The 16,936-nt window shown below is 43.8% G+C and overlaps 1 protein-coding gene across 2 annotated transcripts in view; it reads right to left on the bottom strand.

Moving 5' to 3' along the window:
- agap3 (ArfGAP with GTPase domain, ankyrin repeat and PH domain 3) overlaps positions 1 to 16,936 on the bottom strand; it is a 114,803-nt gene that overhangs the window by 19,550 nt on the left and 78,317 nt on the right. For both annotated transcript variants that reach the window (XM_062404450.1, XM_062404449.1), the window contains exons 12-13: positions 10,744 to 10,893; positions 5,382 to 5,537 (exon numbers count right to left, since the gene is read on the bottom strand). In XM_062404450.1, the coding sequence (XP_062260434.1) occupies positions 5,382 to 5,537; positions 10,744 to 10,893 (306 nt within the window). The remainder of the gene's footprint in view (positions 1 to 5,381; positions 5,538 to 10,743; positions 10,894 to 16,936) is intronic.

Below are 16,936 nucleotides of genomic sequence, written 5' to 3'. Positions count from 1 at the left end.
GGAGTGACAAAACAAAGTATTGAGATAAACACCCACCATTAGCACAGGCAGTTAAACCTCCATTTCCTAATCCTCAGCTGGACTCCAGAGGATATTAACCCTTAGTTTACTAAAGAACAGGACAATAGGAGACTGGATTAACTTGTCCTCTCAGTGCAAACTTCACATTATTATTGATTATTGACAGCAGGCGCAGGTTAATCTGTCTTGTCGTGGGAAGGGGACACATGTTCTCGATCGGCAAACGAGTCAGAACCATTAGGATTTTAGTTTGATGTTGTTTTTTTTCTGATTTAACCTTGAAAACTTTTGTAGTGAAACACACTTGAAGGCCTTTTCCTTTGTTTTCCATTGCTTCCAGTTGAAACTGATTAGCAGAAAATTGCGTCTAGACATTTTCTTGAGTTTGCCTTTTACACATAGGAAGAAAGAAGGAGATCTTCCAGGTCATGCAGAAGGCAGGACGTATACATTCCACTACAGAAAACACATGTTTTTGTTTATAGCATATCAGCAAATGTCAGCCCTGATGGTTAAAATCTCTTGAATGTCGATGTCTTTCCAAGTTGACATCTTCATCCTCTTCTACGCGTACTATAGCCACTCCTTTTCATCCTGAGGTATTTTTATTCTTTTTTCTTTTCTTCAGCTTTGCCACACATGTTTTTGTGGACATTTCACCAGAGGCATCACACGAAAAACTGCAGAAAATATCTGGAGCATCTGACTTGGGACATTTACGTCCCCACAAACAGCCAAGACAGCTTGGTTGTATGATGCTCCTCCTCTTCTTCATACAGTAAACGAATGGGTCTGTCAGCAGCTTGTTTATTCTCACAGTCTGATGAAGAGGTCGAGCTGAAACATGCTGGTTAACTTACTACTCTTTAACATTCTATTATTCTCACAGTAATGCAATATTGTTCACACTGCCTATCAATTTAAGCACATTGGTAGTGCAGGGATGTTGTTGTTTGTTTTGTTCTGTATTCGGGCAGATTTACAATACATTTAATGTTAAACAGGGATTTAACTGCTATATTTACATTGGTGAAAACATGTGCACATACATTATGTGTATTTTAAAATTTTCTGATCACATTCACTGATCGAAAATGTTTAATTAAATGTTATTCTTGAGGAGAGGTCATAATATCTATGACTACTGTGTCTTGAAGATTATCATTAAACCTAACATCACCCTTTTAGATTCACGGATTCACTTAAATTAATTTTCTTATCGTCCTTTTTTAAATAATTAAGATCGGCAAAATAAAGTTAACCAACGTGAGTTATGTGAGTGAGTCCATACCAGCTGCGTGTCTTCCTTTTGTCTGTTATCTTCTAGTTTTATTCAAGTTTTCAAAAATGATGAGATTTGGCTAAATGTGACGTCTCCATCTCAAATGGAATCGAATCATATCTGGCGATGCAGATGTAAATCAAGACCTGAACACCTGTATTACATTAGAAGCATTGAGACAAACACTTGGCTCCGGCTTTCTCCCTGATTTCTGTGACCTTCGCACATGTAAATATCTCCATCCACAAATATCTAAGCATCAGGGAAGGAGCCTCTCGACACAACCTCCCCCCCCCCCAAAAACAATGAGTATTTGATACACTTTCTTTAAAAGAGAAATACATTAATGATGCTCACTGACAGTCTGCATTAATCAGAGGGGGCTCCCCCTGAACACAACTCTTTATCGGCCATCGATTTTCCAGTGGGTTTATGGCGAGCGACACACCGAGAGAGCTCGTCGCCGGGTGGCTGCTGGGAAACACATTACGGGGCTGTCAGTTGTCTCGCCATGCATCCTGCATCATTCTTTAAGCACATGAGAAGTTCATTACAGCACACAGCTCTGACAGTGCATAGGATATAAGGGGACTGTGTCCGTTGTGCATATCCTCGGTGGAAGTGCAGACGTCACACGGGATTCATAACGATTCAAATACAGCTTTTTACATTGATTTGAAATAAATATGGCTTCACACTGATGTAACACAGGTTCCTCTCTGTATTTAAACAATCGAAGGAGCGGTCTGAAGCACATGGAGAAAGTGCATTTAGGGTGTGTCCAAATCCACTCGTGTTGGTTTTGTTTCACTTGCACCATAGCAGGTTGTAATTCTAAGGGGAGTTTTGCAGGTAGTAAAAGAGAATGCTCGTCTGCAGATGAAACCGATTTGCTTGTGCTCGAGATGAAAGGATTCCACCGAAGCTCCCTGAGGTGGAGCAGCTGAACAGGCAGTAACTGCAGCAACATGTTTAGTACCTATGTTTTGTTTGTCTGTTTGTTAGTTAGTTAGCAAGAATACGCAATAAAAACTGCTGAACAGATTTTCACAAAACTTGGTGGAGGGATGTGGTGAAGGTTGGGAGAGAAAGGATCTGAGGGGCGGATCAAGGAATTAAGTTTCACCCAGAATTCATTCAATCCATGGGATGCACGTGCACGAACGTTGCTCTCATGCACAACAGATTCCGCCACGGAGCAAAACAAATCTAGTTAGAGATCCCTAAAGTTATTATGAGAACATTTTATTGCTTCATTAAGAAACTGTGGTGTGACAAATTAGAATTTGGCAGCCGCAACTGTCTTCATAATTAAAAGGAAACACTGGTAGTGGTATGTGCTCTCATGTGCAGTTCTATAGTTGCTATTTTGATGATGTGCCCTTAAAATATCAATGAAATACTGAGCCATTGATTTCAGACCAGGTTTTAATTGATAAATGTATCAATAAATCAACGTGGCAGCTGGACAATGTGTCACTCTGTGGGCTAAGTGTAAGACCAGGCCCTAACGGTGATTTTAATACCGGTTTTTGTTTATGTGCAAATATTGTTTGCTATTTAGCCTTTTATAACAAGGAAGATGAGGTTGTCTGTGCGATTTTTTCTGCCACTTCAGCAGCCAAGCAGAGGAGGCTCGCTAAGTACTGTGCTGGTGCCACATTTGGAAATAATGGCGCAGCTACAGTTTCTCCCAATGAACATCCCACACGTTCCATGTTGGCCAAAATGATTCCTCACCTTAAGACGCTCACACTGTTTTGATTGATGATGCTTCACAACTACTAAAATTCAATTTCAGCCTGCATTGCACGCTTCTGATTGCCCCGTAAATGAGACAAACTGATGGCAATTTATTCAAGGATCCAACCTCCTCTCTCTCTCTCTCTCGCTCCCTCCCTCTCTCTATCTCTCTCTCTAGCGCCTGTTCTTTCAACGGGAGACACAACTCACATCCCAGACGTGGGCGAATCCAATATTTAAGTGATATGTCTGTATTCCAAAGCATTCAGCAGAACAGACAAGTTGATGCTAATAGAAAACCTCACAGAGAACAATGAAAAAGATAGAAAACAGTGAGCGTGTTTGATAACGTGAGAAACATTTGCAATCTGCCTCCTCCAGTCTGATTGCTCTCACACTTCCACTGACTTGGGTTATGTCGGATGTAGGACATCTATCATTGAGATCTGATAATGTTTGGTGATACCAGCCATCACCCATGTGTAATTCTGCCAGGAGACACCCATTAAGAGCTAAGTAATGTCGAAGTGAAGGAATGGACGTCCTCAAAAGAGTCCAGGTTGGTGAAGTTGCCGGTAGTTGCAGACTGCTTCTGTATTTACAACTCCTCACTTATGAGCAAATTGCAAATAATCAGTCCCACTGCGACTACTACTACTGATGCTGATGTGAACACATGCTAGAATATTACCTTCTACCCCAAAAACAGTGCCTGTTGTCACGAATGCTCATCTACTAACATCAACAAGACAAAGTCAATACTAAATAAGTATATTTCTGGACTGTGTGTGGTCATTGTGTGAAATGGAGGATGAAGTTGAAAACCATTGTGGAACAAGGTAATATCTTTGTGACACCATTGTTTCGTATTTGCATCCCGACTTCTATCAGCCCTGATCGGCTCAGTCGGACATTACACAGACTTGGTAGGAGGGTGCTGGCAGTGCAAAGCCCGTTTTATGTCCGGTTCCACTCATTTGGACATTTGCGTTCACATTAACAGCTCCTCTGGGGAAAGTCTAGAAAAGTTCTGGGCTAGCAGTGCATGTCTAAGAGCTGCAGTTTTTGGGGGTGCCTCCTTCAAGCTGGCTAAACTGGTGGACTCTCTTCTGAGGAAGTTTTATTCAAAAGTTGCTATATTTGTTGCCGGGTGCCATTTTGGAAAAAGTCCCTAAAAGGTGTCAGATAATTAAATGTGCCGGTTCATTTTGGAAGTGAGACAGTAAATGAGGGAACTCCCGGACATCGGGTGGCTGACCAATGGCGTAACTCGATCACAAACCAACTTGGGGCAGTAGCGCTGGAGCGTGGCCGGACCGGCCTCGCACAGCAGCCACTTATCTCACAGCACTTATCTACCGAGCTGCTGATGATGTTCCCTCTGAACAACAATGTGGTCAACAGACCCATTCAGACTTTAAAGAGCAGCTGTCGGAGACCATGATAAAAAAGTATAATGATTATAAATGCTAAGCTCCATTTAGGGGCCGTCAATGCCATTGTTGTTGTTATCCAGCGTATCAATCTTGTTGATTGATCATCGCTCTGGTGACATCAGTTTTATGGCCTCTCTCAGTGTTTTCACAATGCCATCCAATTAGGGCACTCAATTCATCATTGGGCTGGAGAATCATTATTAATTGGGTGGAGAGCCGACTGCCACTCCCCTGCTGAGAAGGGCAACGGCTTCTGGAGATCGAGCTATTCATACGGCAGTAAAAAGAGATGGGGGCTGTGACGGTGCAGAGCGCAGGGGGCCACTGAGGAGACACACAGCTACATACCTCTATGTAGCTCACAGACAAAGCCAGCCAGAAAATAGAGGACTCAATATTTGTTTTTATAATGAGAGGGGAAATCTGATCAGGACTGATTACAAGTGAATTGGTGAGTGGCTGCTTTATGGCTCACTCGATTCAATAAAAATAAATAACAAATGCAAAGAAATAAGCAGAACAAGTTTCTCTGCAGTTTAATGTGGAAAACTCAGCAGCTTCACTCCTCCACCATTTTACACCAGCCTCATGAAGGAGCTGCTCATAAAGCTCTGGTTTAGCCTGTGTGTCATGTGTGCACCTCCACTGACAAGATCCCTCACAGGCTTCACAACAAAGTGATTATTGTGTGGTTTCACACAATCCATTTTACATATGCAGAAGTAACTGAAACACACGAGGGGTTCACTCTCTTGTGCTCCACATAGAGATTTATAAAATAATCCATCTTTATATGTGAATGTTGGACCACCCGTGTAACACGTGAACAATGCCTTTTTTTGCTGCAGAAGTTTTGGTAATTTCAAAATTAAAGCAGCAGTGTGATTTTTAGTTTGTACCTTCATTGCCTGCAGATAAGCCGTCTGGCTTTGTGATGCCCGTGCTCTTTTTCCGTCTGTGCTTCTTGCGGTTGGCGTGAGGCGAAGGAGGCGGCTCGAGTTTCGGACTGGTCGCGCTGCCGACGCTGGGAGTTGTTGGATCACTCATCCCATTAGCTATAAAGAGACAAATGGAAAAAAAAGACCATAATTATTATTATTGTTATTATTATTATTATTATTATTATAATTATCAAACTAATATAACATAACGTGAATTGCATGTGTTTTTGAAGTTAAATACTGACCCACTAATGGGTTAGTATTCTATGGGTAACAAGCGCTGTCCAGATCATTTAAGTTTCCAGTTAGGAGATGTTATGCTCATTCACCAGGAAAATATTAGAAAATCTTACACGGGAATAAAAATGTGTTAATGTTCAAGATTGACCATTTAAAGTGAAAGTGATGAGAGATGTGCATCACTGTGCATCATTGTGAAATGACACACAACATGAATAATGAATGACATTATTAGAGCCTCATGCAAAACAGGGGCAGACTTGTCACACATCACAAATGAGCGCCGGAGTAGGAAAAGGCTGTGACTGCTCCAAAAGTAACTGTGTGACTCTGGCTATAGATGGAGGACAGGTACGAGGCCATCAGTGGACAAATGGTTACCTGAGTTAGCCCGCAGCAAAGCTCTCTATATGACTGTCAGGGAGTGACAGGGGGGGGCTAAGAGCCGGCTTTGTTTCTTGTAAGTGATTTTCTAAATGTGATATTAACCTGTGCTACCGTTGGGCAAAGGGATCGGAGGCACGGGACGATAGGAGGCGGGGTTGTCAGCTTGCCATCTTTCTGATTTCCTGACATTTGACATCACTTTCCCTTCTTTCGCCCTCCGGATGCCATTATGAATCTGGGAGTGGGGGCCAGGGGCCTGGGGGAAGGAGGGAAGGGAGGGCCAGTCGATGGGCCCCATATTGCTCTCCTCTTACCACCCTGTGTGGGGCTGGCAGCCTCCTCCATTGTCTCCCATCAAAAGCTCATTGTAGTGTGGCAAACTCCATTCATTTCCCCGTGCACCGTCCCAGCCCCAGGGGTGGAGTGCAGGAGGACAAGGGGCTCAGGGATTATTGCTGTTGTCGTTGCCAGTTGCACATGCTATAATGTGTGGCGGTGTGCCATTAGCCAGTGTACAACATTAGGCCTAATTCGGTCATTACCTTTAGGGAGATGGGGCTGTCTTGGAGGAGGGAGATGGGCTCAGCGGGGGACTGACGATGCTAACGTGAGGGAAGAGTGGAGCTCTGGAGGCCCCGGGACGCATTGTTGGAGCGTGGGCAAAATATGGGAGACAACACCTGAGACAACACATTGCTACGTCCGTCCTCAACTTCAGATCCGTCACGACGGGAACTGATGTTTACAAGAATTTAATTTGTGTGAGAGAAAAATATAAAAATCGCCAAATTCATCTGTAATTTGTCAGACGCCAAGAGACCTTTGCATCAATATTTCAGCATTAATAGTCATGTGTTACTTGAAAAATAGCAGTATTGATTATATGCCGTCACATTAATAAACATAACATCGGTGGGTGTGCTGCTACATACATTAAGCTCTCTGGTGATTTGAATGGCAGCTCACAGCCACACATGTAGCAGCTCTTAGCCGAGGCGTCTGTTTCAATTTCCCTGCTCTCTTACAACAGCCCCCCTGAGACGAGTCATTAGCTGGCTCAGACAGCTGGGGGCACAGGGGTCCTCAATGTGCACCCCCCCCCCCCCCCCCCCACCCTCTGCGCCCTCCTCCCTCTCCATCCCAGCGTCTGTCCCGCCAGCACAGCTCCGTATGGCGGGTGGAAGACGCGAGCGCCGACCTGCCTCAGACGTGACAGGCAGCATTTGTTTAATGTCGCTTGAGGTTAAAGGGGAGGGCGGCCCCTCGGGGGCCCGGGCCGTGTCATAAACACCTCTAATTATCAATTTCTGCCCCTAATGTTGTGGAAATGACCCCGGCCATGCTCAACCTGCACCCGAAACATATACTGGGTGATATTCCTCCCTTTGTTTGCAGGAAACAGCCTTTAAGACGTCTGTAGCATGAAGGTATGGAGCTGGAAACGGAAGCACCCTGATGGTTTTATATAATGTGAAGTCTCGGGCCTTTAAGTGGTTCTCCGCTCTGAGCCGTGCATGATTGCCAGATTATTTCTTAAATTGAGAATTATGAAGTTGGAACTGGATTGTTTCGGCGCGCAGGCGACTCACAGTGGCGTTATTAGCCGGCTATTAGCGTGCATGAGGGCCATCAGCCACCAAGCTGGGTAATGAAGCACACTGGGATCAGGAGTCTCTCTCCTACTCAGCTGAGATCACCTGGGCAGCAGAATAGGTAGGAGCCTAACCTGTGATTACACTGTATTATACTCCCACCACGGAGATGACAGTTTAAACACGTTTCAGGACGAAGGCTGTGGGTGAGACAAAGAGGGGGCCGCTTACAGCTTCCTGCCGTCACCAACGCCAAACTGCTAATGAATGTGAATGGGGGAATGGGTGAGGGAGAGCGAGGCAGGGGGGTGAAGAGAAGGGGGGGGGGGGGGGTCATTTCATTGTTATTCAAGAGGCCTTGGGTGAGGAGCACTATGATTCCACCAGGCCCCTTGACATGGCAGCCCTGCCTGTCCTCAATCAAAACCAACAGCTGCAATTAATGCCAAAAATTAGAAACAATCACCGCCTCCCCTTATTATCCTCAATTAGAGCAGCGCTAATCAAGGCCTGATCGCGCTCCGCTGCTCTCTCCAAACTAAATGTCAAACTTCATTACGGCCCGGCGTAGAAATCAAACGCCCCGCATGCTATCACCCTCGCATCAGGAGGCCGAGGCATAAAACACCGTGCCACAGGAAAAGGCTATCTGTGCATTAACTACCTGGGTCCTGGTGTGCAAACTAAGAGCAGAGAAAAGCACGGAAACAGAAATGAAACCGCGGTGCCGCCGGCGAGTCGCAGGTGATGCAGACGTGTCTTTGGCCATTTAAACTCTCCTGATGAGAGGAGATTTATCATTATGTCATGATATTCTGGATTTAAACTCGTCCAATAAAGTGTTAGATAATATTTTGATCCATTATTTTTCTCATGGATTGACCTGATTATCTTCTTCAATCGGCCATTTTAACATAAGTTCATTAGTTATATTTTTCAAGGCCGCGATCTGCAACCTCTCCATCATCTCACAATAGGATAATATTGAATTCATTATTGAACGAGCCCCTATGAAGGGCACTGATTTGCAGGACTCCTTTGACGTTGTGAACGTGACATTACTCACACTTGGACTTAAGTTCCTGTCGTGGACAATCCAATCACATCGCTCCGGCAGCTGTTTGAGCATCACGCTTTTAATTCAGGGTTCAAAGATTGAGGTGTACGGAGCAGAGCAGCATCTAAACAAGCTCGCGGCGCATTAAGAATGGCCGCCTTTATGAATGCAAGCAATGGAGAAATTGGGCCGGGATTTAATCAAAAATCTGCGCTCAATATTCAAGCGACGTTAGCACCTCTTGCTTCTGCCAATAGGTTTACAAATGAGCACATTCTTTAAATAATATGGAAATGGTTACCTGGCTAAGACGCATTCATTCTCCGGGCGAATCATCAATCTGCTGCTTTTGCATCTCAGAATCACATTTTGTTTTAACCTGCAACCTTCACCAAGGATAATGGAGTGATTGGGCCTGGTTCGAGTCAATTCAGACGACAAGACATGAGCCCCCCGTCCCCGTGGAACACCCTCTATTGATTATTGAAGGCACATTAGGAGGAGAGATAAGAGGGTCGCATTTCAATCAGGTTTGTGTTTTCTGATCGGCTTCGCTCCGCAGACACGTCCTCCGATCCTGATTCCTCAGTCGTGTGGAGACATAAGAAACGAGTCGTTCTGAGAAAAAGTTTCGGCGCCTCCCGTGCACATTACAGGCCTTAAGCTGAACGCAGCGACTACTCACTGATTACAGACAAACTCCTTCCAAAGGACGAACGACAGATCCATCATGTGACCACGTTTCTACTATTATTTTCAGCTCATTTGCCTCATCGGAGCTCATTTGTGGTTACCTTAGGAGTAGAGCATGGAAATAATTGAAGGAAATGGAATAATGGAGCAGATTGTGGATTTGATTTAGTTGAAGTCTGGATGTTGGTTAATGAGCTATGTGAATATTGAGAGCGTTGCAGCTTCCCCAACAAGAAAATGAGAAATTCTGGAGCCATCTTTTTTTGTCCAGGGCGCGACGGTTAGGAAATTCTTTTTGTCCGTTGCAGACCAGCTTCCTCACACACACAATATTTCCCCCCCCCACACACACACATTGTAATACAGATGCAAACACTCTCCGTGGCAAAATCTCACATACAAACAGCTAGAAAAAAAAAAAATCAGCGAGAACACACACACACACACACAATCCAACACACGCACTTGCGCTCATTTATTTGAGGACCCCACGAATCTAAGTAATTCTGCTTTGGGCATGCTGCTGATGGGAGGCAGGGGTAGGGGGTGATGGAAGTGCCTGCGTCCAGGCAGAATTGATCGTTTGGCAGCTCCAAATGAGAGACAGGCTTGTCTGCGGAACCACGAGGGCCATGCAGTTGGACTCCAGCGGCGCTCATAAAGTGCGCTCTTTAAACTGCCGGGGCCCCTGGGAGCCCATGGGGAGGGAGGGAGCCGCCGCCGCGCTAATGAGAACTACCAGAGTGCAAACATGCATGGAAATGACTGTTATTCTGTTGATGTGCATTTAAGTGCTTTTTTACTGCCAACCACAAAGAGAGGGAAATAACTGGTGATGAATGGTACCCCCGAAAAGCATTCATTTTCCTCTTCGGAAGAAAAAGAGGAAAACAGAGGGAGGAGGAGGAGGAGGAGGAGGAGGGTGCGCGGAGTAAGATGGAAGGTAAAGACAGGGTGGGGAGCTGCGGAGGGAGGCAGGGAGGGGGCAGACATGCATGGTGAATGTATTATCTTATTTCACTCCAGTACAGTGACAGGGCGCGATGTGACACCGAGGCAGTGAGCGGAGATGCATCGATGGCGGAGAGTTAACCGTCACCGTTCCTCCGCTCCGAGCACGGCGCCTCCATCACCGAGCTGCCACCAAAAAGGTCACAGCGATCACAGACATGATCACCTCGTTATGAAAATGAGGCTTGTTCAGGAAATTCAGGAAATGGCGTTGCCGTCACGCCAAGGTTCAAGATCCGATTCGTTCCGATTTCGTTTTTTACTGCACTGAGCTCCTCGTCTCTGTGGTGGGGGATATCTGACTTTTAGAGTGTGGGATTGAGAGAGTAGGGGGTCTTACGGGCTCCGCTGCTTGTACTGGTGTTGATGGCTTCATTCCACTGGTCGGCGCTGGACACGGAGAAGGAGCGCTGGTGCATGCCGTCCTTGCTGCCGCCGAACACCGAGGCGCCGGTCTGCAGGGACGAGCTGCTGTTGGAGTGAGGAGCACCTGGAAAACACACGAGACAACAACCAAAAAACATGAATCCTGGTTTCTCACATTACGTTTGATTCCTTTGACTGATTGTAAAAAGTTCTGTAAAGAAGTGACAATGATGCAGTTGAGTTTTTTAGTAGTTTCTACAGCACTTTCATGCCACTGCCACCTTATTTGTGCAAATCTCTCTGTCAAACAACCCCCCCCCCTCACACAGACACACACACAGTAGCGCTCTGCCTCTGCCTCTAATTAGCCCTTAATTAACAAGATACACTCTGAACGCTAATTATCTCGCCTCATCCCTCTGACTGCCACATCGATCTCCACTGGCGTCAGCAGGCGTTCTCTCCCCGACTTCCAATCAGGCGAGCCACGGACGCCCGGCTCTCTTTACTAATTCATGGGCTAGGCTGCGCCATGTGAGGTCCTTCCCTCCTGTTCACGAGCAGCAGCTACAACTCGTCCTAACTACTCGGAAAAACTCCATCGATACATTTCACAGGCACGTGAGGGGAATCCGAAATAACAGCTTAGGCTTTAAAATGCAATAAACCGAAATAAAATAATTGATTCCAAACTCGGTAATTAGGGTGTTTCCTGCAGATTTACTTTTTGTTTAATTGAATTTTAAATATTTTGAATCACCTAAAAGGATGGGTTGTTTACAAATAAAATTACCCGTTAGAATATTCATTTTCAAAATATCTATCATTTAAAATCGTAGGTTTACACAGCTACAAGAAGAAACGAATCAAATATTATTAGATAAATTTTGTTTTCGGGAAAAAAAAGTAATTTATCTGATGTTTTTCTTTATCTGATAGGTATCACACATCAGGTTCTTTTATTCAACAATTACACGAGAATATCCGTTTCTGATTGAGGTGACAATAACAGAAAATATAGTGTGCGGGTCGTGTGTAAAGTAAACTAAGCGGCACGGGTGCTTGTTAGGATAATATGTCCTACTCATTATCTAGAGTAATAAGTGTATCAAATTCACATAATCATGTCTAATTAGTATCAGTAATTATCTTGTTGGGCCCGGGAATATTAATCTTCGGGTCCCAGAGGGGAGGGAGCAGGATCGCAGCGAGAACGGGCGAGAGAGCGAGGGAATCATGCTGAGGAGCGCCGACTAAATTAGCATGCTGAAATCAGAGTGGAGGAGGAGGAGGAGGAGGAGGAGGAGGAGGGGAACAGGAACGAAGAGTAGGGGTACTGGAAAGAAAATGTAGAACTTTGTTTTTGAAAAAAAGGAGATGAGATGAGCGATCCAGTAAATAAGTTCAGGACGTCTATAAAAAGGCCTCTGATTGCTCGTATCATTACTGAATTAAGGGAATTTAAAAATATGATTTAATAAACAACCAGAGCTGCGTGTTGCTTTGTTTTCAGCAGAGACCTGCTATTACAGAATTACATTTGTTATCATCATCATTGTTCTAACAGCTATAACAATAACGCTGCATATCAGACAATTTCTATTCTCAAAGTTTGACTCTATGATGCCCTAAAAAAAAGATAAAGGAAAAAAAAAAAAACTCTTATAACTACATGGCAACTTCGATTGATATTCAAAATTCAACAATCAGGTCTAATTGTCAAATTGGATGCTAATGATTAATGAATTAAACATGGCTGTACCCATTAGTCCCCAGAGACCACTCCTGCATAAAGGGGAGGATAATGTAATTACAGTGGAGAAATAATCAGCTCGTGGCATTAAAAGAGCAGTGTACTCCCAGCTCCAGCCAGGCCTGACTCCCTGTGTTCTCCAGCTCCGACACCGGAGCTACACAGTGGACTGTGGTAGTGACTGATGTAGGATCAGATCTAATGGCTGGATGGGTCTAGTAGAAATAAACCAAAGTGTCATTTCATTTCAATCTAGTAAATGTTAAAAAACAATAATAAAGAAAAAGACACTATAAAGCAGGAAAACCTTTTAGTCGGACAGAAGTGATACATCACTATGATTAACATTGTGGTAAATGATTGTGTGCGATTTTATTATGATCCTCTGCTAAAGGTATAGAGCACAACATCAAACCTATACGGGGCCCAATTCCATCAATGCTTCTGTTCATCAATGTATCATTATATCCACAAATATTCAGTGGATATAATTAAGTAATTCTTTCCTGCTACTCCGTTATTTTTCAATGGCTAATATTAGATAGCACTTCATTTAATTGGACGCTAAAGTAATTATTTACATAAAAGGTTTTAAAAAAACAGCATGGATTTGAATTGATTAAACTCAACAGGTTGAAGTAAAGAAATCCGCATCGAGCTACAACTTCAAATGTATCTTACACATTCATGTATAGGTATTAATGATAAAATCATTTAACATTTAATAATAAGACACTGAGGAAGCAGGCTATAATGAGTGCTTTGTCACATCTTGCTGATAATACTTTTACCTAATTACATTGGAGATGTTTCACTTTTAATTAAGTACTTTTACCCTGTGGTATTATTATTTTGACCTAAATAATGAATGTGAGTTCTTCTTTGCTCTAATAGATGCAGATATGATCATAAAAACAATCATTAAATGATGAGGAAGATACAAATTATTAAAGATGTTACTACATGAACTTACTACATGAACTTCTGCACGTTTCTCGTCAGAATTAACCAAAAGCGTACAAAGTGTAAACCCAGATAATGACAACTTCTCCCTGACTGTATCATCATGTGTGTATAGAGATAACAGAAGCCATATAGTGTGTGTGTGTGTGGGAGCTGCAGGCTATCCAGGGCTGGGGTGTTAAGTAGAGGCGATGGATTAGCGGGGAGCAGCGCTGCCTTGCTTCTCATTTCTCTTTAGGCCGGGCCGTCAGTGAGCTGATGAGCCGTGACGAGGCCTGACCCCTCCGTGGAGTTGTTGCCATTATGTACAAGTACTGGGATAATGAAGCATTCATGCTAATGTGGGCCGGGCGGCGCATCATCTGTGTGTAATCCCCCGCCATCGCCCCGACCGCCGCCCGGACGCAGCCCTCCCTCCAGCCCCGACACGGCTGCCAGTCAGACGGTCATATCCACACCTAGGTTTTATATGCTGTCATTTCAATATATGCTTCAGAGTAACTCTACATAATGCACATTAGTCTGACTCCTAACTTATGTAAATATTTACTGCAGTTTTGTATTGATATTTGTTTGAGCTGAGTAAGAAATGGAGATTAAATTGTCAGAGGTCACTGTGTCCCTGCGACAAACTTTGGATGTGATTTCCATAAAGATTAAGCAATAGGAAAAAATGCAATCCAAAATTGAACAATGAGTTATTCTGCATTTATACAATCACTTTATATGTATATTTATTACACTTTTTTTTTATTGAAGTAAGCAATAAAAAAAGAGCTTGAGGCTCATCTAAAGGATATTTGTTGTCACAACAACCAATTAACAGCCAGGTACTGAGAGCTGAAAGCACCAGCTCCAGTCAGATGCAACATGTTAGTCATGTGAGTAAATTAAGTAGATCCTATTCGTTATAATAAGTTCTCACAGGGCCCTTTTCATTAAGACCAGGTCCGGTCTACACTCATATTTAAAGACACCCAACATTCCTCCATGAGCAAAAACTTCCCTCCAACAGTAGAAACCTCAGCTCGGAGTCAGCAGCTGTCTGCCTGTGGCATATGGAGCGCATAAAAAAACTAGTAGGCAAGCAATAAGGAAACTATAAACTTCCACTATAACTGGAAGTGGAAATACAAATGAATGTTCCTGCTCATGTGACATTTACTTAATTGGCAGAGGCCTTTGTCCTAAGCGTCGTGCGAACAAGGCCCAATAGAAGCTGGAGAACAAAGCTTGGAAAATTTAGAGTAAAAAAAACAGACCAGACTGAAACATTAACAATTCCACAATGTTTCTAATCTAATATTTTATAAAACAATATCCTCTTTTGATGTAATATTAATAGAATTAAAAGTTCCAGTGCAAAGGAACACTTGATAGGTACTAATACTATTGTAACTACTACATCCGGGGTGTGTTTTACAAAAGAAAATACTTTAAACCCTTAATTAATACTACACACAAACACACACGCACACACACGCACACACACACAAACACACACACACTGCACCAGCTGGAGGCAGAGGTTCCATGAGGCTGCTGCACGGTCAGAACTCGTTGGATTCTACGATGCTACAGCCGAGAACAGGGGAACGGACTGAGACAAACACTTTCCTAAAACCTCCACCGCTCTCTCCACGTGCCTCCCTCTCCCCGACAGGATTGATTAAAAGTGACTGGGCCCATTAATACTCTGATACAATGTATCTGTCGCCGGTGACGCGGCGGGATGCGTGTTAACAGGGAGGATCATATTTAAAACGGTTCCGCTCCGCACCCAGCGAAGGAATTAAACCTGGCCGCTTGGCAAACTCCTGGGCGCATGCGTTCCCTCATTTACTCTCCGTCTTCTCAACCTCTCCTCCTCATCTTCCAATCGCTGCCCCCCCCTTCCCCCCTCCACTCCGCCCATCCTTCTCTCCGTCGCTATCCCTCTTCTCCCAGTGATTATAAAGGTCTTTAGATCTAAGGAATGAATGAATTACCAAAGGCAAAGACAAGGCTTGTGATTTGGATGCCGTGAATAAAAAATTACCCCTTTGTTCCCTTCATCAATTGCATGTCTAATGAAATCAAAATCCCGATCGCATAATCAGAAAAGGGTCCTCCACCCGGAGAGGGACCTGATGTGATTTGTAACCTTTCTTTTCCTAAGTGGAGATTAAGGCAAATCTCCCTCACATTGTTCCCTGATGTGCAAATGGATGGAAACGGAGGATCTTGAATCTGTCATCGAGGAAATGAACATGAGGAGAAAATAACATTGTTGAGAAGACAAAAAAAAAAAAAAAAACTAAAGGAGGAAAACAAACCAGTTGGCGCGGCTTCCCCAAAGAACCTTATCTGGCCTGTTTTTTTTAATGCTGCTTTTGTCTGCCCTGATGCCCCCCCCCGACCCAACACTCAAGGTTAACAGTACGATGAAACAACCTCCGTCCAGTGTCCTCCGCTGTGTAAACTCCTACATCTTTCTGCTGGTGAATGATTAACCCGGGCAGCGGTGGCAGCTCTTTGGCCAGGTTTTAACAGTAACCGGGCCTGGACGGTGCCAACGGTCCCGGCTGACCCGTCTCTGGCGCTGCACCTCCGCTCTCAGCCGGTTAGACGCAGCCTGAGCGATGGGAGCACGGTGCCCATTTCACAGCTGATGAAGGGCCCCGCCTCCCCCTGGGGATCACTTTGCTAATTAGTATTAATTACTCTTAATTCTAAGCCTCAAATCCAATCACCGATTTCCACTTTTTTTTTTTTCACGCCCGCCAGACTCTCTGCAGCCTCCGGTGGCACGGGGTTATTTTTAAACTTGTTCGGTGGAGAAACTCAGGTAAGGACCAAAGTGTCTCTTATGCCGAGACCCCCCCCCCCCACCACAGATGATGACAAATAACTAGGTCAGTGTCAAAAAGTCTAAGAAACCAACCTCTGTGACTCTTTTGTGTGATCATTTCCTGTACATGGACGCTTGTTTAAACACAATGTTAATCCCCAGTTTGGTAATTTAGAGAATTAATCGATTTCTCATAGATGCTCATTAAGTCATCATTGTGTGTGGTATGAAACAGCTGATTTGCATGAATGAAACATACAGACAGAAGATAATTAACCTGTTGGGAGCCATTTTTATGAATAATAGCAAACTGACTACATAGAAGATTAGCAGAGTAATAAAAGGCTCATTGAGTGTGACTGGTTTTCCTATGAGACCTCTCTGTACCTTACACGTGTGCTTTTGATATAAACTTCAACACGACAACTTCCAACAATTAACTTAAAGCTGAAATGTCGTACCAACATACCAGTGCTTTTCACGCTTTGGAACAAACCACGCTTTTAATGATTATTTGATCTGCTGATTACTTTCTTAATTGAGCGATTAATTGTTTTATTATGAAAATCATGAAAAATGACTTCCTGAAGCACAGTGTGAGGTTTTTAAATTCCTTGTTCT

The sequence above is a fragment of the Platichthys flesus genome, chromosome 14 (genome assembly GCF_949316205.1).
Source record: "Platichthys flesus chromosome 14, fPlaFle2.1, whole genome shotgun sequence".
In the NCBI taxonomy this organism is placed as follows: Eukaryota; Metazoa; Chordata; class Actinopteri; order Pleuronectiformes; family Pleuronectidae; genus Platichthys; species Platichthys flesus.
The sequence above is the reverse complement of the archived record's forward strand: the minus strand, read 5'-3'. Positions and strand labels throughout refer to the sequence as shown.